This window comes from Cricetulus griseus, chromosome 4 (assembly GCF_003668045.3).
Source record: "Cricetulus griseus strain 17A/GY chromosome 4, alternate assembly CriGri-PICRH-1.0, whole genome shotgun sequence".
NCBI lineage: Eukaryota > Metazoa > Chordata > Mammalia > Rodentia > Cricetidae > Cricetulus > Cricetulus griseus.
Window position 1 is genome coordinate 204,486,089 of NC_048597.1, and position 22,247 is coordinate 204,508,335.

The 22,247-nt window shown below is 40.9% G+C and overlaps 1 protein-coding gene across 1 annotated transcript in view; it reads left to right on the forward strand.

The window, feature by feature from the left end:
- Nucleotides 1-12,054: 12,054 nt before the first annotated feature.
- Nucleotides 12,055-22,247, forward strand: part of Atr (ATR serine/threonine kinase) — a 93,623-nt gene continuing 83,430 nt past the window's right edge. Inside the window, exons 1-5 of the mRNA NM_001292057.1 lie at nt 12,055-12,113; nt 17,116-17,207; nt 18,467-18,616; nt 20,388-21,265; nt 22,014-22,192. Of these exons, the coding sequence (NP_001278986.1) occupies nt 12,055-12,113; nt 17,116-17,207; nt 18,467-18,616; nt 20,388-21,265; nt 22,014-22,192 (1,358 nt within the window). The remainder of the gene's footprint in view (nt 12,114-17,115; nt 17,208-18,466; nt 18,617-20,387; nt 21,266-22,013; nt 22,193-22,247) is intronic.

Consider the following 22,247-nt stretch of genomic DNA (forward strand, 5'->3'; position numbering starts at 1 on the left):
CACTTTTCAGTTCAGTTCAGTTCAGAATGTTCAGTTTAACATTCAGTTCAATTCTAGATTTGTGTTGATTTTCTTTTCAAGAACATCATTTATGGGGGCATGGGAGGATGAGAGGGAGAGGGAATTGGGATTGATATGTAAAATAAGATTGTTTCTGATTTAAATAAAATAAGAACATCATTTAGAGAAGAAAAGAATAATCTAAAAATAAGGCAGAGATGAAAACAAATCTGTCCCCTCTATTGGACGCTTTCCCTCTCCTGTAGGGATGACATGGGTATAAAAATCATCTAAACCTTTGGGGATTTGAAACTGGAACTAGAATGAAAAACTAAATGGACAGTCTAGCTTTTGAAATAGCCACATACACGAGTAAGTGGAAATCAAACTGAACAATTATCCTAGAGTAAAGTGAGCATAATAAGCAGAGGTGGGGAAAACAAAACCACATACATTAACTGAAACAGATGGCAAATTATCAAAGAAAACCAAGTGTGGAGCAAGGCAGAGACTGTATGTAGTCCCCACACACCTTTTCACCTTTTACATATGAAATTATACATACATGAAAATGACAGCATTTCAAAATTCTGGACAGTCGGTAACATATGAACACACGTGCAGGATTTCCCCTATTCTCACACTGTCTTTCTGGAAAGCCCAAACTAGTATTTTCCAATTTACCTGTAACTAAAAAAAAAAATCATGTAAAGTTTGAGATTCCTTTCTGACTTATCTGTGCTTGACACCTCTGGGCATATTTCTAGGAGTCCATTTTCAGGCTTTCTCCGGGTTATTACAATGCATGCTCAAATCCCAGAGCTTTTTGTGCTTCACAGCTTGAAGGGCTACCTGGTAGTAAAAGTAATTGTTCTAATCATTACTATTATATTTCATACACTCTAGGGTCAGATCTGAGGCCTTTGTAATGCCAATAATATTAATTTGTTACCTATACAGAAAGCTTCTGCATGTGTGAAGTAGTCTGTGTTCTTTACTCATTGCTTCCAAATTCAGTGACCCTGTATGTGTGTGTGAGTGTGTGTGTGTGTGTGTGTGTGTGTGTGTGTGTGTGTGTGTGAGAGAGAGAGAGAGAGAGAGAGAGAGAGAGAGAGAGAGAGAGAGAGAAACTGTTACAGAGGCAGAAAGACAAATGGCTTTACTGAGTGACTTATAATCTAAGTAGATTTGGGTCTGGATTGTAATTGGATGTTTTCAATGTCTCTACTAAGTGAAAACAGGTGTGTGGGTGCTGTTTGGCTATAAGGAATCATTTGTTTTCCTTCATAAGGATTCAGAATGATAGTTTGCAGTTATAGTGTTCATTACTTGAGACTTTACCCAACAGACATGTTCTCCCTTGTAACTTTAGCTCATGTATGACAATAGCCAATATATAGCCACCATATTGAAGAAGGGAATAGATTAATCAGATTTGAGTTTTGAAAAAGTTGCACTTTACTGTGTAGAACAACTCCAGTTATCACCTGCACTGCACCAGCACTTATTTAAAACGTCGACAGAGTACTAGTGATATATCTTGGTATCAGACAGCTTGCCGAGTATGTATGAGACTTCATATTCTATTGCCAGCATCACAAAACCAAAAAGACACAAATCACAGAATCACTTTGTGTACCAAATACAGAAACTTTTGAAACTACTTACATTCTTGTCTCATCTAGGATTTACTAAAATGTATACCCTTTATACTTGGCATTATACAATGAAATCCTAAAAATAAGAATGCTAACCATGTGTTTTGATGGGACTCACACAGCTAGCTAGCAGACAGTTCTTACAGCCTCTAGCCAGAAAGTCACAAAGATCTCAATGGGGTTGTAGTGCCATCTACTGGTCATTTTCATAGAACTTTATCACTAATTGAGACACTTCTATATACACAACTAATGAAGATTTTTCAGGTTGGTTGGTGTTCCTTTGTTCACACACCTTAGGACACAACGCTTAGCAAATATCATGGGATATACCCACATCAAACTTTCTTCTTCTAAAGCTTTACCCTCCAGACACTTAATCTCTCCAACTGATAAGAGACAAGCATGCATGAGGCCCTAGGTTCTGTCCTCAGCAGACCAAAAGAGAAAAGACACAAATTAGTGAGTTTGTATACTAAGATAGTATCCATTTATGTACAGAAAGTAACTTCTAGAACTATTTACATTGCTTATTTCACTTAAGGTTTATATTTTGCAATTATGTATATTAGAATATACATCAATAATAAAAACTGTACATAAAATCATATATTTCCTGGACATAGTGGCACACAACTGTAATCCCCACATTCAGGAGACAGGTGTGAGTTGCAGACCAGTCATTGGTAGTACATACCAAGACCCTGTCTCAAACAAAACAAACAAAAAATAAGACACATTTAAATTCAAAATTTAATTTTTCAACAATACTAGCCTAAAAGAAGCCTGGAGACCCCAGCATGAAGAATGGGTTGGAGAAGAAATAAGCCTATAGAGGAAAACAAGCAAGACAGGGTCTCAAATTGTTCAGACTAGCCTTGAACTCCTGCTCCTCCTGCCTCCACCTCCCAAAGCCTGGGATTACAAACTTGCACTAACACACCCTAGAATGCTTCTGAAGAAATGTAGTCAAGACATGATGATTGATTGAGTGCAGAATGTGGAAATGAGATCTGACAGGAAAAAGATGGGTTTGACACTTAGGAAATAGGATTTAGAAATAGTAGGTTTGTAATTAAAGATAAACTGATATTATGTCTGGGATTTTATTTAAAATTATCCAACTGGGGAAAGGGAGCATAGGAGGGGTGATTATAAATGTAACAAAGACTTGACCCATCCCTTGGGTCAGTCATTCAGGGTTCCGAAGGGGGGCTGCCTGAAAGAGTCATGGGCGAGAGAAAGGAAGGAGACCAAGCGCGCAAAAGAGGGGACCAGAGTCCATCTGTGCAATTGTCAAGGTCTCGATTTATTGGGGCTCAGAGTGGGCTTATATAGCCCTGCAACAAGGAAATTAGGCAAGCGGGGGGGGGGGAGAGATAGCAGGAAGGAACGTCTGGTATTTGCTGGGGCTGGGACATTCTTGCAGTATCTTCGAAACAGCAGGCAGAAAGGCCCTTTTCTCGGAATGCAGTCGTTATCAGTCCCGCTTGTCCAAACTTATCTAATTATGGGTCACATGAGGCTCACAGGGTTGTCTTTAAGCCGCAAACTTTAAAGGTAATAAAAAGCTTACAAAAAGTGGCCTTTAAACCCCATAGTTTAGGGCCCATGGCCCTTAACACAACTGGAGTAAGGGGGCATAGGAGGGGTGATTATAAATGTAACAAAGACTGATGAAGGCTGGGGGTGTGGTTCAGTAGTAGAATCCTTGTACAAGATTCCTGGTCAGATACCCAACTGGGGGCAGTGGAGACACAGAATTGACCAAATGAAAGAACTGTTGGTTAGGTAGTAGACATAAGGAAATTCTCGACTTTTATTTACTTTTCTTTATATTTGAAGCTCCTCATTTAAAAAAAGCAAAACTAAAGTGACTGAGAACATTCAAGGTAGAAAAAGTTGGTAAGGAGATAGGCAGAATGAAATATAAATCCTGTAGAGAGAGTAGGGAACAAATGTGAGTTCTAGAATGGTCAACTGACAGAAAGTTCCCAAAGTTTTCAGAAGGAATAGGTTACCCAAGAATAATAATAACAATAAAGCAATGAAGACTGGATACACCTGGAGTAGACATTTTACTCAGCCCATGATGCTGTGGGGTTGGGCAGAGGAAGAAAGAAAGAAACCCAAGGGAGGATCCTAAGGATACCAAAAGTTAATGGAAACAGCAAAGGACATACTGCTAAAACACAGGGAATAACCAAGGAAAGCATTCCAGGGAGGCAGTGATCTAGGTTATCAAACTATGGAAGAATAAACAAAAAGAGTGACCAATGTCCTTTGGGCTTAGCCAGATGAAAGCCATGAGAGAAGAGGAGGACTCAGGAGAAAGGCACCGAGTTGAATGTCCTTAGGTGAGAGCTTTATTTAAGAGGTTCATTAACTCCACAGTCAGTACTGCTGCGTTCAGACCACGCAAAGCCAAAGCAGGTGTCCGTTCTTAAAGGTTTCTAAGGGAGGGGGTGATCCTTGCATACTGAGGAAGTAGGCTTGGTTAATATATTACCTGTACTGCAAGGCATGCATGACAGGAGTCAAGGAGACACTGGATAGGGGAATGCGGCTGGTTAATGTGTGACATTACTCCAGCTGCCTTGGACCCTTAGCAGCAGTGGGGTGACGAGATGAGGGTTTTGCTTTTCATGAGTGCTTTGAGGAGAGAAGGATACAGGTCTGTGAGGCTGCTTACAGCAGCTAAGTATGGCTGTCAGCTCCTTCCAACAGCTGAGAGGGGAGAGAAGGATTACAGGTGGGAGTGGGGCTGCTCCCAAGAGCATCTGCAAGGACTGTCCAGGTGTCTGTCTAGCATAAATGAAGGCATGAGTCTTAGTTACCGCCCTATTGCTGTGAAGAGACGTCATAACCAAGGCAACTTGGAGAATAAGCAATTTATTGGGGGCTCGCTTACAGTTTCAGAGGGATTGAGTCCATGACCATCATTCAGGCAGGCATGGTATTGGAGCAGTAGTGGAGTGCTTACATCTTGATCCACAAGCACAGGGCAGGAAGAGAGAGGAGAGAGGATAGAAGAGAGAGAGAGAGAGAGAGAGAGAGAGAGAGAGAGAGAGAGGGGGGGGAGAGAGAGACTATTTCAATCAACCCCACCCCCAGCGATGCTCCTCCTCCAACAATATTTCCCAAACAGTTACACCAACTTGGGACCAAGCATTCAAATATATGAGCCAATGGGGGACATTCTCACTCAAACCTGAACACCATGTGTTTGAGCTCCAGTACAACATTAACTGGATGTAGTGTTACAAGCCTGTTTTCCCAGCACCCAGAAGGTAGAAGCAGAAGGATCAGCAGTTCAAGGTCATCCTTAGCAACATGAGGCCAGCCTGGGCTATGGAAAACCCAATCCCAATAATTAATAATAGCAACAACAGAGAAAGAAACTATTGGTGATTCTGGTGAGAATTAAGGCAGGGAGGGGAGAGACAATGGTACAGTGGTTTAGGACTGAATAGGAGATTAAAAAATAGAATCAACTTCATGAAAAATTCTTCCATCTGGCAGAGGAATACAGGAGTACTTGGAGGGAAGGTATTTGTTTGAACACTGACCTCGACATCAGTTGCTCATTCGTTGATGTATTGCTAAAGCTGTTGATATATAAAAGGCTGCCAGCTTCCTTTCCTTCCGATTCACACCTTCCACCAAATTCTAATGGCCCTTTGACTAGTTTTGCTATTGTTTGGGATGGAGTCTCATTACATAGCCTAAGCCAGCTCAAACTGGGGGTCCTCCTGCCTCCTCCTCTGAAGTGCTGGAATTATGGGCATAAACCACCATAGCCAACTTCCTGAAGTATGTCCTTATGACACCGAGATGTGATGTCATTTACAGATGTGTTGGGCTACATTCAAAGATAACCTGCCAATGTAGCCTGCCAGTGGTGGGCTACAGGTTAGAGACGCCTGTTCTAAATGGTCCCTAAATGCCAGCTAAGCTGTATCATTCAAACCTTCTGTACCCTTCAGTTTATACTGTTGCATTTGGTTAGAATATTCCTCTTCTCCAGTCTTTGTTTCCTTCCGGTCCCGCTGGACCTTCAGGTCCCTCTGAGCTATAGTTGCACTTCCTTAAAGCCCTTCCTGAGCCAAGCCCTCCGTCCACTGCAGTGCATCTGAGAGCGCCCTCCTGCCATCTAATGCGTGCTGATTCTCTCACTTCCGGTCTCTCTCTCCATCACATCTTCATTTGAACTCATTCGAGGGTCTTTTGTTTTTTTAAATATTTTTTAACATTTTATTTATTTATTACGAGAGGGCAGAGGGCACTGGATCTCATTCAAGGTGGCTGTGAGCCACCATGTGGTTGCCGGGAATTGAACTCAGGACCTCTGGAAGAACAGTCAGTGCTCTTAACCGCTGAGCCATCTCTCCAGCCCCCATAGTTCAAGGTTCTTATATTCCTCTATATTACTTAAAACTGGTTTTATCTTCCTTATCTTCCCATGACAAGAATGCCTAACATGAACAGTATCTCACACACACACACACACACACACACACACACACACACACACCTTTGGAGGCTCAGCAGATAAAACATCTTGTTGCTCTTGCTGTTCAGTTCCCAGAACCTACGTAGTAGTATATAACTGCCCATACCTCTACTTCTACAGGGTCTGGTGCTCTCTCCTGACTCCCTGCTGGCACAAGACAAATCCGTGCATATACAACACTGTAGCAGCAGCTCTACAGCACTTCTCACAGATTCGGGCAAGGGACCTGAGGATTCAAGACAGTGGGTCACTCTTGCAAGGAGAATGCCGTTTATTACAAAGGAGGGAGGGTTTATATACCAGTCAGCAGACACGGTGGAAAACTACCCAGGTCAGAAGTTCATGTCCCCAGGCCCCTCTGGCAATAAAGATCGGCAGATAGTTTTCATTCTTGCATTGAGGCCTTGTTGGAATGAGGGAAATAATTAATAAGCTCTTAGTCACAAGATGGTCAGCACACCCCAGTTGGGGAAGGGCTTAACACAACACATAGGCAAAAACTCATACGTACAAAAATAATAAATCTTTCAATCAAAATCAAAAATAAAGCTTACTTTATTAATTAAATTAGATTGACAGAGCTCTATTGTTTGGGGTCCTGCTATCCACTGTGCATTATACATTGTCTTTTTTTTTTTTTTTTTTTGAGACAGGGTTCCCTGTATCTCAAGCTGCCCTTATGCCCATTATGGAACTGAGGATAGCCTTGAACTCTTGATCCTCTACACCCAAAGCAAGGGGGCTGTAGTCATGTGCACCTATGCCTGGTTTAACCATTATTTTAAAATGTAGTTTGCACAGTCTGCAGATCAAACCTGGAGCCTCACGTGCTAAGCTAGTGTTCTTCCATTGGGATGCACCCTCAGCTCATCATTATTGTAATCTTTCTCAATATAATTTAAATATAGCTACTTTTTTGTTGTTTTGTTTTTCGAGACAGGGTTTCTCTGTAGCTTTGGAGCCCATCCTGGAATTCACTCTGTAGGCCAGATTGGCCTCGTACTCAGAGATCCACCTGCCTCTGCCTCCCGAGTGCTGGAATTAAAGGCGTGTGCTATCACAGCCAAGGGAATGGACTTGGTAGAATATTCCAGACTGCTGTCTTCAGGACTTCGAACTGAGCCAGCCGTACAGTCCCGGGTCTGATTCTGAGTGTGTGTGGGGGGGTGGGCTTGGGAAAGCTAACTACCCAACAGCACTAAGAATGAGACAGGAAACACCAGATCATCTCAGGAGGGCTTCCAGCAGATACTGAAAAGTCATGGTTTATTGAAGAATCCACTTAAATAGTTCTCCAAGGGCAGGGGCAGTACCAGAAGGCATCTATTATTATGCATAGAGCTCATATCAAATAATTCTTTAATTCAAGAGTCACCTAAACAGTCGCTAGGCATGTAGACATGCTGTGCCCAAATTCTGAACCCCCAAAATCACCAAGAGGCCCATTTCGATGCAAAAGCAGAGTCTTTTATTGCAGTTGTTTAACGAGCTAACCCCATTAGCTTGGGCCTTTCATCCATCCACCACAGCAGATGGCTGGGGAAAGACCCTGAGAAACCTCGAGATAGGGATCTTTTAAGGCATCTTAAGTGGAGTGTCTAGGGGTGTTAAATTTTTGTTTAAATTATAAAGAAAAAGAGGTGGCTCAAGATGAGATATATTAACCAATTTATTATGGGCCCGGCAGAGTAGAGGGAATAAGAGAGAAGAGAAACAGAGTAAATGGCTGACCACAATGGCCAGTCGCCATAGAGAGAGAGAGAAGAGAAGAGCAGAATAGAGAGAGAGCGAAGAAGCAGAGAGAGAGCGAAGCAGGGAAGTTGGAACTCTTAAAGGGAAGACTGCGCATGCACACGTGGTGATGGCAAGTCCCTGTACATGGCCTGACTGTTGTCAGGGGGTGGGGTCTGTCTCTTAAAGAGGTAGAGCCAATCAGCATTAAAGCCTGAACCTTTCAAGGGGTACACAACAGGCTCAGGATTGGTGTGTGTGTGTGTGTGGGGGGGGGGGTGTTGGTCCCTTCAGGCAGAGTTCTCAGCACAGGTGCAGCCCATTCAGGGTCTAGGCCTGTTCTAATGCAAACTAGGAGACATTCTCCACTGAGGCCATGCCATCCGGCAGCAAATAGCCAGCATCTGCAATGCAATAGAGGTTCAGGTTTCTGAAAGATGGAGCTAGAGGTTTGGACCCCAAGAAACTTTCTGATAATTTTGGACCCTGACAGTGGAATCAGCAGGAAAGAAGAGCCTGAGACATGAGAGGTGTAGAATAAGTGGTAAGCCCCTGGCAACGCCCCCCACCCCCACCCCAATTCCTCTGGCGTGGTAGGGACAGGGGCAGGGCAGTTGGTGAAATACCACTACTCTTGATTCTGGCGCCAAATGTCCTCCACTCTGCAGACAGTGCCAGGTGGGGAGTTTGACTGGGGTGGTACACCTGTCACACGGCAATGCAGGTATCCTAAGGCCAGCTCAGGGAGGACAGAAACCTCCCGTGGAGCAGAAGGGCAAAAGCCTGATATTCAGTATCAATACAGACCATGAAGGCTGGGGCTCAGGATTCTCAGACCTTTTGGGTTTTTAAGCAGGAGGTGTCAGAAAAGTTATCACAGGGATAACTGGCTTGTGGTGGCCAAGCGTTCATAGGGACATTGCTTTTTGATCCTTCGATATCGTCATTGTGAAGCGGAATTCATCAAGTGTTGGATTGTTCACCCACTAATAGGGAATGTGAGCTGTTTTTAGTTGACAAACTCTTTTTCATATATGACTGTCCTGGTTAGGTTTCTATTGTTATGATAGAACATCATGACAAAAAGTTACTTGGGGAGGAAAGGGTTTATTTCAGTTTCTAGTTTCACATAACACCATCACTGAAAGAAGCCATGCAGGAACTCAAGGCAGGAACCTAAGAGGTAGGAGCTGATGCAGAGGCCATGGAGGAACTCTGCTTAGTAGCTTGCTCTTTGTGGCTTTTTTTTTTTTTATAGGATCCAGGGCTACCAGACCCAGGCAGCATCACCCACAGTGAGTTGGAGTCTCCCACATGAATGTAAAGGTACCCATAGACTTCTCCACAGGCCAGTCTGGTTGGTGCATTTTTTCAATTGAGGTTCTTTCCTCCCAGCAGACTCCAGCTTGTGTCAAGTTGACATAAAAGTAGCCAGCATCTACTTCCACCAGCTGCTGGATGAAGGCTATAGGATGGCATATAAGACTCATTATCAGGGGTTGCATTTAAGGTAGCCTTTCATCTGTTGCTTAGATTGTTAGTTGGTATAATCTTTGTAGATCTCCAGACCTTTCCCTAGTGCCTGATTTCTCTGTAAACCTAAAATGTTTCCCTATATTATGGTATCTCCATTCTTGTTATCTTCTATTCTTCCCCCAACTCAACCTTTCTGCTCCCTCATGTCCTCCACACCCCTCCTCTTCTCCCCTTCTCATTTTCCTAGTTCCTTCCCCCCATCTCCCTTGCTCCCAATTTGCTCAGGAGATCTTGTTCCTTTCCCCTTCTCCAGGGGACCATGTATGTCTCTCTTAGGGTCCTCCTTGTTTCCTAGCTTCTCTGGCAGTGTGGATTGTAGGCTGGTAATACTTTATGTCTAAATTCCACATATGAGTACATACCACATTTGTCTTTTTGTGATTGGGTTACCTGGCTCAGAATGGTTTCTTCTAGTTCCATCCATTTTCCTGCAAATTTCAAGATTCCATTGATTTTTTCTGCTGAGTAGTACTCCATTGTCTAAATGTACCACATTTTCTCTATCCATTTTTTTTTTTTTTTTTTTTTTTTTTTTTTTTTTTGGTTTTTCGAGACAGGGTTTCTCTGCGGCTTTGGAGCCTGTCCTGGAACTAGCTCTTGTAGACCAGGCTGGTCTCGAACTCACAGAGATCCGCCTGTCTCTGCTTCCCAAGTGCTGGGCTTAAAGGCGTGTGCCACCACCGCCCGGCTCTCTATCCATTCTTTAGTTGAGGGTCATCTAGGTTGCTTCCAGGTTCTAGCTATTACAAATAGTGCTGCTATGAACATTATTGAACAGATGTCCTTGTTGTATGAATGTGCATCTTTTTGGGTCTATGCCTAAGTGTGGAATTGCTGGATCTTGTGGTAGACTGATTCCCATTTTCCCAGACACCCACAACGAATCACTGAACTGAACTGGAATCCAGTTGCAGAGAAGAACAAGTGATGGGCAAAGGGGTCCAGACCAGGCTGGTGAAACCCACAGAAACAGCTGACCTGAACAATGGGGAACTCTTGCTCCCCAGAATGATAGCTGGGATACCAGCATGGGACTGATCCAGACCCCAGGAACGTGGGTTTCAGTGAGGAGACCTCGGAAATCTACAGGACCTCCTGTAGTAGTTCAGTACTTATCCCTAGCATAGGTGTGGACTTTGGGAGCCCAATCCACATAGAGGAATACTCCCTGAGCGAAGACACACAGGGTGGGCCTAGGCCCTATCCCTAAGGATATGATAGACTCTGATGACACCCTATGGAAGGCCTCACCCTCCCTGGGGAGCAGAAAGGATATGATAGGTAGGGTATTAGTCGGGGGTGGGGGGGGTGGGAGAGGAGGGGAGGGAGAAGGGAACTGGGATTGATGTAAAATAATCTTGTTTCTAATTCAAATAAAAAAATAAAGAAAAATGGTAGCCAGAATAATGACTTATAATTTAAGCTTTTAGAAGTATAATCATGCCATTCGTAGTGGCTCATACCTGTAATTCCAGCATTTCAAGGCTGGGGAATGGGATTCTTCATCAGGACCAGCCAGGGAGCCATAGTGAAATTTGACTTAAAAACAAACAAAGGGAGGGAGAAAAGAGAAAGAGGGGAAAGTAGCAATGGAAATAAATGACATTCTATTGTCTGACTCTTGTTACCTCTTAACCATTACTGTACTCTTGGGATATGAGAAAAAATGGAAATAAAAAGAGATTAAGTACTTTCTTGAGGCCATATAGCTTCTAGCAAGTGTAATGATAATTTTTTCAGGGTTCATAACTCCTAATCCCGTTTTTTCTAACATTCAATAATTCATTAAAAATGTTTACTAAACATGAACTATGTCCAGGCACTGTTTCAGTTCATGGGGTGCCAGCAATAGGCAAAATAAACAAAGACCTTGTTTTCAAAACCTTATATTCTAAGACACAATCAGTGTCGTTAGGTTTTAAGTGCTATGAAGAGAAACAAAACAAGGTGAAGACGGGGGTGGGGTGGGGTCGGCTGGGGTGTGTGTGTGGGGGGGCGAGTTTATGTTACTGGCCTGTATAAGACTCATGCCACTTCATCAAGGGATATCTAAAGGAAAAGGCGCAGAGGGAAGAGTGGTCAAGGTACAGCAAATTCGGATCCTGGAGTCTGGAGCACACCTGGCTGCCACTCCACCACTTTTTAATTTTATTTTTGGAGGCTGTATCAGTAATTATCTTTATGTGCCAGACAGCAAATGAAAGCCCTACTGAGTGGCCTTCCGCAGTTAACTACGTAATTCTGACATAGTGAAATGTATAACTTTAACTGTCGCGTCGTCAGGTCCCTCTGCAACCCAGATCCTGGGCTCCCGCTTCCCTGAGCATCCAGGTTCGAGCATCTCCAAAGCAAAAATACCCGCCGAAGGTCACGCACTCCGGGGGGAGGAGAATTGGGCGGGCACGTCCGCTGCCGGCTCCGCCCCTGCCGCCCCGGGGATTCCCCCCAGGTCCTAACAGGAACCGAAACAAGAGCCTGCGGGTCGCGGCCGACGGCGGCTTCCGGGAGGAGTTTTGGCCCGCGCGGGCTCCCGTCGGCGCTCCGCTTTCTCCGGAGGAGGCTGTGGAGAAAGCCCTACGTTGGCGGCGGCTGTTTTGAGAGCCGCACGGTGTCAGCATGGGCGACCACGGGCTGGAGCTGGCGTCCATGATCCCCGCCCTGCGGGAGCTGGGCAGGTAGGGCCGCGCGTGGTAGCCAGCCTCGCGACGCTGGACGCCGCGTCTCCTCAGCCGGCGCCGCGGCCTGCGGGGCGCTTTCCCCTCAGCGGCCGTTGGCGGGAGCGCGGTGCTTCGTGCAAGCGGGGTGGCCGGGCAGCGAGCGGCTGTGCAGCGCGCGTGTCGTGCCCACGCGAGTTTCTGCTTCGCGTGAAGGGCCTCTTGTGGTCATTGCCGCACACTCGTTTGCCGCACACTCGTTTGCTTCTGGAAAACCTTCCCTCGGTTCTGTTCCTTCTCGTCGCTGCCGGGGGAGTTCATTGGCTTAGGTTTTGTGTCAGAATCACGGCCCCTCTTCTCAGCGAGGCGAATCAATGGCTAAAAGGGCTCGGTCGGCCTAAAGATGTGGCCCCACCCCCACCCCGTCCCCGAGTTGACCGGCCCGTTATTTTAGTCAGAAATCCGAGGGCCTGGCCCCAGGTCCACAGAGTAACGTGCACAGCGCTCCCCCAAACTAAGTTGGTATTCCATTTGTAAACGCCCCTCTCCGGCCTGACGGAGCGTCGCTCGCCTTTCATCCCAGAACTCGGGAAGCCGAGGCTGGCGGACCTTGAGCCAGCCAGGTCAAAAAGGCGAGGGAGGAAAAAACAAAAACAAAACAAAAACCAAATGCCTTGTGTCTGTCTACCCCTAGAGGCTAGTGAAAACCAGGTTGCAATCTGAAGAGCTAGTGCTTGCCACGCCCCTCGTCGCTTCCCTCTCTCAGGAGACCATTGCTTTTCGATTTCTTAAACTAGAAACGTTGCACGAAAAGTCAGTGCTAACCTTAAGTCTGTGGAATATCAGCCGTGTTCATTTCCTCCTGCTGGTCATGTCAAAAACCTAAATTGGAGGATAAACGAAAAGACCACTTTTGTTTGTCCTAACTGCATCATCGCTGTGATTTTTTTTTCACTTTGCCTAATTGTGGCAAATATACTTTATGGGAGCATCTAGTAATTGCTGTCTTTCTAGAAGTGTGAGTAGAGATGGTGAATTTTGGGAAACTGATAATACAAATTTTGTTGTTTCACTGAGATGACCTCAACATATGCACCTGTACTCAAATGAACAGGTACACACATACAGACTTAAAAAATAATTAAAAATTTAAAAGAGTTTAACAGCTGTTACTATACTAAAAAAACGTATATAGCTCAACAACATAAAAAAAAAAAACACACACCTCAATTTGTTGAAAAAGTAGGTAAGGAAATTGAACATATTTTTCTCCAAAGATGGTATAAAAATGGCTACCAAGCAAATGAAAAGATAGGTGTTTGAAATGATTAGTAGTACAGGAGACACAAATTAAAATCTCAAGGAAGCTGATGGGATAGCTTGGGGGGCCAAGGCAAGAGGCTCACTGAACTTGAGAACAGCTTGGGCTACCAAAGAGTTAAAAGGGGCTATGTGATGAGACCTTGTCTCAACCTTGTCTCAACCCACCTCAAACGAAAACAAAACAAGGAGATACCATTTTTTTTAAAAAAGATTTATTTATTATATATACAGTGTTCTGCCTGCATGTATGTCTGTATGCCAGAAGAGGACACCAGATCTCATAACGGATGGTTGTGAGCCACCATGTGGTTGCTGGGAATTGAACTCCGGTACTCTGGAAGAGCAGCCAATGCTCTTAACCTCTGAGCCATCTCTCCAGGCCTAGGAGATACCATTTCTAGACCATTATAACTATTGTATATATAAAAATTATATATTGTATATATAAAAATAACTTTTTTATAAAAAATACTTGGTAAGGATATGGGGAAAGTAAAATGATATAACTTAACCACTGTGGAAAATGGAATGAGTGAGTGTGCTACAAAGAAGGAAGGGAATAAATATGGAATTAACCTATAACCCAGCGATTTTTTTTAAATATATACCCAAAAGAATTTAAAGCAGAGATTTGAACAGATATTTTTACACTATTTCATAGCTGCACTGTTCACACAATACCTAAATGATGGAAGCAAATGTTCACCAACAGATAAGTAGACATAACCTTCCCAGATGTGACATAAATATAGATAATATTATTCAGTGTGAAAAGGAAAGAAATTTTAACATGCACAGCATAGATTTTATACTAAACCAGTGGTTCTCAACCTGTGGGTCATGGCCCCTTTGGCAAGCCTGCCTCCACAAAAATATTTACATTATGATTCCTAACAGTCTGGCCTTTCTATGTCTCCTTATGTCTTTTCTAACTTCATCTTAGGTGTCTCTCTGTTGTTGTTATTAATTACAACTGCATTTGTATCCCAGGCTTCCCCTAATAGGATCTGTGTTATTTACCTTCCAGAACTGTCATCTCTCTCAGATCCAAATTAGGTTTAATATCCTATCTTGTTGCCTATGAGTTGGAGTAGCATTGACAATAATGTTTAGTCTTATTTCATGCATATTGACTGTATCTCTATTCATCTTTGTTTGTTTTTGTTTTCAAGACAGGGCTTCCCTGTGTAGCTTTGGAGCCTGTCCTGGAACTTGCTCTGTAGACCAGGCTGGCCATGAACTCGCAGAGATCCACCTACCTCTGCTTCTGGAGTGCTGGGATTACAGGCATGCCCCACCACCGGCCAGCTCTGTATATCTTAAGATCTAGAAGTATCCATGTATCTCATAGATATCTCACTTATTAGTTATTGCCTTGAAAACTCAAAGAATATTTCAGCTGGTTTTACTTTTCTCCCAGTTCTGTGCTTCATATGTTGACTGTTTGGTAAACGGCCTCACAGTCTACCCTAACTTATCAAGTCTCCTCCGAGCTGCTTTTCTTTCTCAACATTAGTTTTTTGTATATTGCCTGATGCATTATAGGTGCTCAGTAACTTTGCATTGATTCTAAGAATAATTGTCATCATGGGTTGTAGCACAGACTCTATTAAATTTTCATTATCTGTTTTGTGGTGATTTTATATAAAGTCACAGAGCTGAAGCTGAATTCATTCAGAATTTTAGGGAATGATTCTGTTGAATTTTTTTCTCAATTTTTTTCCAAGTGTTGATTGAACCCAGGGTCTCCCATGTGGTAGCAAATGCTCTGCCACTTTGTATTTCTCTCTAATACTTTTTCTTAATTATCCCTAAGAATGAGAGTGTGTGTGTGCCTATATATTTCTTAGCATTTTTGTTACTTTTTAACATGAACATCTTCAAATACAACAAAAGAAGAAAAAATTATATATTGATTTCCTCCTTCATAGCCTTCTTTCTCCCAGAACTTATTATTCTGCATTAAATCCCAGACATCATTTCATCTATGTCAATAATTACCAGTAAAGAACAGAGACTTCTTTTATATATTTATTTACTTTATTTTGTGTGTGTAAGTATTTTGGCTGCATGTATGTGTATGTACCTTGTGTGTGCCTGATGCTCTCCGAGGTCAGAAGAGGTCGTTGGATCCCCTGGAACTGGATTTATGGATCGTTGTGAGTAACAGTGTGGGGGTTGGGAACTAAACCAAGATCCTCTACAAGAGCAGCAGTTGCTCTTAATAATGAGTTGTCTACCCATGTACCATGAGCAAGAAGATGGTTTGAACCCAGGACTTTATATGCATGACACAAATGTGATAGCTGCTACACTACGGAAACATGTTTGAGACTTTAAAATATGACCATAGTACCATTATCAATTTAAGATTACTAATGTCATTTGAGATCTGGATGATGATCACAAATTGTAATTATTTGATGTGGCTCTTAAGTCTTAATTATAGTCTTTCTTTCTATGCTTAGAATTTGTGTTTTGTTTGTGTGTTTGAGACAGGGTCTCTCTGTAATTTAGGCCTAGTGTCCTGAAACTCACAAATATTCACCTGCCTCTGCTTATTGAGTCCTGGGGTTAAGGTTTATGCCACCATGCCCATTCAGAATTAATTTCTTTCTCCCTTCCTTCCTTCCTTCCTTCCTCCCTCCCTCCCTCCCTCCCTCCCTCCCTCCCTTCCTTCCTTCCTTCCTTCCAAAGAATTTGTGTCTTAAAGAAGCTCTGCTACAGATTTTCTGAAGATCTGGATTAGTAGTTTAATGGAACTATAGTAGAAGCTACATATGTAATTATTTAAAATTTTGTAGTCAACACATTCTAAAAAGAAGTAAAATTAAGCTAGCAATGTTTTATAGGCTATGTATTAACTCATTATATCCAAATAATAGCATGTTCATATGTAACTGATATAAGATTATTAATGCAATGTTAACTTTTTATGTGTGTAAGTATTAGTAATCCAATATGTATCTTATAACACATCTTATTTTGGAGTAACTTTAATTCAAGTATTAAATAGTCACGTTACCATTTTGAGTGCACATTTATAAAATCTGCAGGTCAGATTCCTGCGCTGGCATTTAAGATCCTTTCTCCCCCACCCCATCCCCAAAACTAGTAATGTCATTAGATTTTCATTTTTAAGCAGTAGAATACCGTCAGTGTTGACACTTAAACTAATTGCATTTTGAGGCCAGCCTGGTCTACAGAGAGAGTGCCAAGATAGGCTCCAAAGCTACACAGAGAAACCCTGTCTCGAAAAACCATAAGTAAATAAATAAATAAACAAACAAAAGTTTAAAAAAACTAATTACATTTGGCAAGTTCGACTTTAAAGGGTTTTCTTACAAATTAAAAGGTGAGTCCTTTTAAAGATTAAAAGCTTTATGTTGGTTTAGTTTGTGAGAAAGAGTCTAAGAATCTAGAATTGCCTCCTGCCTCAGTTTCCAAATTATAAGTATACGCCACCATACCTCTCATAAAAAATTTTTTACATTAATTTATTTATCAAGAGGGAGAGTCATATACAGCATAGTGCATGTGGAGGTCAGACGATAACTTCTGAGGCTTGATGGTCTCCTTCCACTATGTCAGTCATAGGAATGGAACTCAGATCTGATCTGGCAGCATGTACCTTTACATGCTAAGCCATCTTACTAACTCCCTCTCTGCCTCTTTTAACAAGCTTTTCTTTGTATTTTAGTGCTACTCCAGAGGAATATAATACCGTTGTACAGAAACCAAGACAAATTCTCTGCCAGTTCATTGACCGAATCCTTACAGATGTAAATGTTGGTAAGAAGGAATTATTTCTTACATGAACTTCAGGAGTTAGATGGTTTTCCATGTAATATTATATTACTATTTTTTTTCTTTTTGCCTCTAGGCAGTTTTAATTGCAGAATTAATATTTTTTAGAGATACTAATTTCAAGAAAGTTGTTCCTTAGTGTTGCTTGTTACTTAAAACATATAATTTAGACCTTAAAACCAAGTTTGTGTTTCTGTTAATAACCATGATTTTACTGTCTTCCTAAAGTTCTTTGATGTACTAGCTATAAAACATTTGATCTAGTCCAAACATATGGACTTTCTTTTATTGACAACTTGTGCTGATGGTAGACATACAGCAAATGCCACCAAAAAAACAAAAAAAAACCAGCAATAAAACCCCTGCCATAGAAAAAGATTATTGTAGAGTGGAATTTGGTACCAACACATTTTATGATTTATCATAACCATTTAAACTTTGTACTTTTCAATCCACAAAAGGTTATAGGTTGGAAAAAGAAAAAAAAAAACAACAACAGAGGACTACAAACACTTACAAGATATGGTTTCATACACTCAAGCATGCGCTCTCTGTTTGGACCACTTGCCTTTTCCCTCTGCCAACTCCATGTCTAGGGATTCCTTCACAGTATTTTTCCAGCACTGTTTCCTCTTCTCCTGAGTTACCATGTTGCACTACTATTTTTAACTTTTTTGATTCCTTCTCTGGATTATCGTTTTTTGTTTTTGTCTTCAGATTTTAGCGTGGTGCCTGGCATCTTGTAGACTGTAGTACATTTGTTTGCAGAATGGGGTGTATGATAAAATTAATGTATGTGCTTATTGTAAAATTAGGCAGCAGGCTGGAGAGATGACTCAGACATTGAATTGACTGCATAAGAATTAGGGCCTGCCTTTAAATCCCCAGCACAATCTTAAAAAGCCAGCTGCAGTGATACATACCTGTAATCTCACAGCATATCTATGGAGCTTCTAGCCAGTATAGCTAAATTGATGAAGTTAGGTTCAGAGAGAGAATGTGTCTCAAAAGTGATTGACCTCTGGCCTCCATATACACATTCACACATGCCCATGAACATGTAGATACACTTACACTACACACATACAAAAAGAGAGGTAGATAAGATCATAGTATTTCTTCATATCAGTTTAGCATGAATACTCTGCTGGACAAAAGTTTTGATTACCAAAGTCTAGTTTCCTAACAAAAGCTCTGTTGTTTAGTTTGTCCTGACTTGTTAAAGAAAATCTTTTATGTCTTAGTTGCTCTAGAACTTGTAAAGAAAACCGATGCTCAGCCAACCTCTGTGATGTTACTTGATTTCATCCAGCACATCATGAAGTCTTCTCCACTTATGTTTGTAAATGTGAATGGAAGCCAGGGACAAAATGAGGCCAAAGACAGTTGTATTGGTAAGTTAGTTTTATGAGCTCTCATCTTTTTCTGCTTTTCTGAATATCACACATACATGATTATATACTCCCAAAAGTTACATTTGTTATATTTTGAGGGGGAACAAGGTAGTGGTTTTGTTTTTTTGTTGTTGCTTGCATTTGTTTTTTTAATTAGGATCACAATGTAACTGGCTGGCCTAGAATTCACTTTGTAGATCAGGCTGGCCTAGAACTCAGATCTGCCTGCTTCCTGAGTGATGAGATTAAAAACATGTACCACCACTCCCCGGCTTTAACTACTATTTTTTTTTTTTTTTTTTTAAGTTTTACTAGAACATCCTCTCTAGTTACTACAAAGCCTATTTAGACATTCTATTCAAAACTTCTTATTTATGCTGAGTGTGGTGGTGCATGCCTTTAATCCCAGTACTCAGGAAACAGAGGCAGGTGGATCTCTTGAATTCAAGGCCAGCCTTCTCTACAGAGCAAGTTCTAGGACAGTCAGTACGATACAGAGAAATACTGTCTTAAAAAAACAAACCAACAATAGCAACAATAGCAACAAAAACTTAGTATATTGCCTTTTAAGAAAAAATTTCTTTCTATATGTTGAAGCTATTTTTTAGGTTTTTACTTTATTGCTACTACCCCGTTGCTCTTTTTTTCTTTTTTTTTTTTTCTAGTTCTCTCATAAAGGGATGCAAAGTAAACTTTTTCCTATATAATAAAATATTTTAGAATTTTGGGAGTATTACAAATATTTGCTTTGGTAATATATCCTTCCAAAGGTATTGTCTGACTCCTGGCCACCTAGGTCTGCTTTGGTTGCTGCTGCTTTATGTGTTCTTATTACTGTGTTCTGCATTTCTTCTGTCATAAGTTCTTAACTTATACTGCAGTCATGTTGTCAGTCTTAGCTATATTTTCTAAAATGTGGACTGTAACCCACAAGTGGGTTATGAAATAACTTTGAGAGGTAGTAACATTTAAAACAAGATGAACGGGGCTTGGTGGCACATGCCTTTAATCCCAGCACTTGGGAGGCAGAGGCAAGCGGATTTCTGAGTTCAAGGCCCGCCTGGTCTGCACAGTGAGTTCCAGGACATCCAGGGCTATATAGAGAGATTATGTCTCAAACAAACAAACAAACAAACAAATATGTAGACAGACTCTGTCTCAGATAAGTAAATGACATGTGCATATGAATAGGGGATTGACTAGCACCTTACATGTAGTAGACAGCTAATCTATCACTGAGCCACATGTCCAATTATCTACATTCAGTAACATTTCATTGAAGGAAGCTGGGTGTTGTAACTTATGAATCTAATTTAGCACTTGAGAGGTGAGAGCAGGAGTATCATCAGGAGTTTAAGGTCATCCTTGGCCACATAGCAAGTTTAGACCAATCTGAGCTACATGCGACCTTGTCTCAAAATAGAAAAATAGGATTTTTATTGATGGAGGAATAGTAGCTACTATTTGTTGACTATTTATTATGCTTTGGGAACTATGCTATTTCACATACATTATATAACTTGATCCTTAAAATAACCAATAACTTAGATGTCATTACCCATCTTTAGAGAGGTGAAGTGGACATAGCTAGTAGATGGTAAGCTAGAACCTTTTCTGTGTAGCTCAGAAATTGATATTTTAAAGTACAGCCTTTCCATCATGTGGAAAATCTAGACTCTTTCTTAGTGAGATTTATACTTTAAAAATCAATCATCAAGCAAATTCACACTTATGATATACTTATTTAATATATTTTCTGTTTGTTTCAAAGAATTCAGTCATTGGATCATTACAAGACTTTTACGGATTGCAGCAACTCCATCCTGCCACATGTTACACAAGAAAATATGTGAAGTTATCTGCTCCTTATTATTTCTTTTTAAAAGCAAGAATCCTACTATTTTTGGGATACTCACAAGGGAATTACTTTACCTTTTTGAAGACTTAATTTACCTCCACAAAAGAAATGCAGTGGATAATGTTATAGAATGGCCAGTGGTTGCTAGTAGATTTTTAAGCCGATTGGATGAATACATGGGATGTTTACAGCCAGCTCCTTTGCAATTCATGAACATGCAAAATGTAGAATTTATTGAAGTCACTTTATTAATGGTTCTTATTCATATTGTTCCAACTGTGTTTTTTAGACGACAAGAATTGTTACTGTGGCAAATAGGCTGTGCTCTGCTAGAGCATGGTAGTCCCAAAATCAGATCTTTAGCAATTAGCCTTTTAACTGAACTCTTTGAGCTTGGAGGATTACCAGCACAGCCAGCCAGCACTTTTTTCAGCTTATTTTTGGAATTGCTACAACACCTTGTAGGAATGGATGCTGACCAATTGAAACTGTATGAAGAGCCGTTGTCAAAGCTGGTAAAGACACTATTCCCCTTTGAAGCAGAGGCTTATAGAAATATTGAACCTGTCTACTTAAACGTGCTGTTGGAAAAACTCTGTGTCATGTTTGAAGATAGAGTGCTTATGCGGCTCAAGTCTGATTTGCTGAAAGCATCTTTGTGTCATTTACTGCAGTATTTCCTTAAATTTGTGCCAGCTGGGTATGAATCGGCTTTACAGGTCAGAAAGATATATGTGACAAATATTTGTAGAGCGCTTGTAGATGTTCTTGGAGTTCAGAAACATATTGGGGTAAGTACTAATACTGCACAGTGTTTTGCTCATTTAAATCTATAGGAAGTATTAACAAAAAAAGAGAACATCTTGTACAATAATGTGTGTTGAAGGCATGATTTTCATAGTTTAGTCTCTTTCCCTGTCATAGACTTTTTACTTCTATTTCAGAAAAATTTGTTCATTATGTTATGAACTACCAATGGAATAGATGGTTTTAAAGTAGAATTTATAAAATATGTGTTTATAACAGCATTACTTGAAAGGGGGTAGTTATCTTATTGGAGAAAATGACTTAATCATTATGATTTCTATCTGTGAATGATTCTAGTGATATCAGATTATATAATTTTTCCTGTTCTGACTGTGGGGAATGACAGGCAATAAAATACTCAGATATGTAGTAACTTGATTCAATATTTTAAACATTAAATATTTTAGTTTATTTTAGTCTATAGGTCTTGCTAGATTTATATTATGAAAAAGTTAGTAATTCCCTTAAAAAATGCCTGCATACTTTTTGAGAAAGGGGGGAAAGATTATAGTGTATTTGTGTTGTAGACCTTTTTAAAGTTATAGAACTATTCTTAATTGATAAAATGTAAAATAATATTGGTTAATGTGGATATTTGATTTGCTTTATAAGACTTAGAAAGTTTATCTTCCTAGAAAACATGTAACTAACACCTAATGCATTTTTCTTTTTATAAATAATGTAAATATATCTCCTAAGAGGTAGTATTTGAAATTATTTTTGTTTTCTCAGTACTTGTTGGGACCATTTTATGCAGCCTTGAGAATGGAAAGTATAGAAATTATCGAGGGAATTCAGTGTCAAACTCAACAGGAAAATCTCAGCGATCTTAATGATGAGGTGTCACCAAAGAGGCGTAGACTCAGCTCTTCTCTCAACTCTTCCAAAAGGCCATCCAGACAGTCTGAAGAGTATGACCTCATCTGATTTTATTTTAGACAGTTCATAAATTTTACTTGCCTTAAA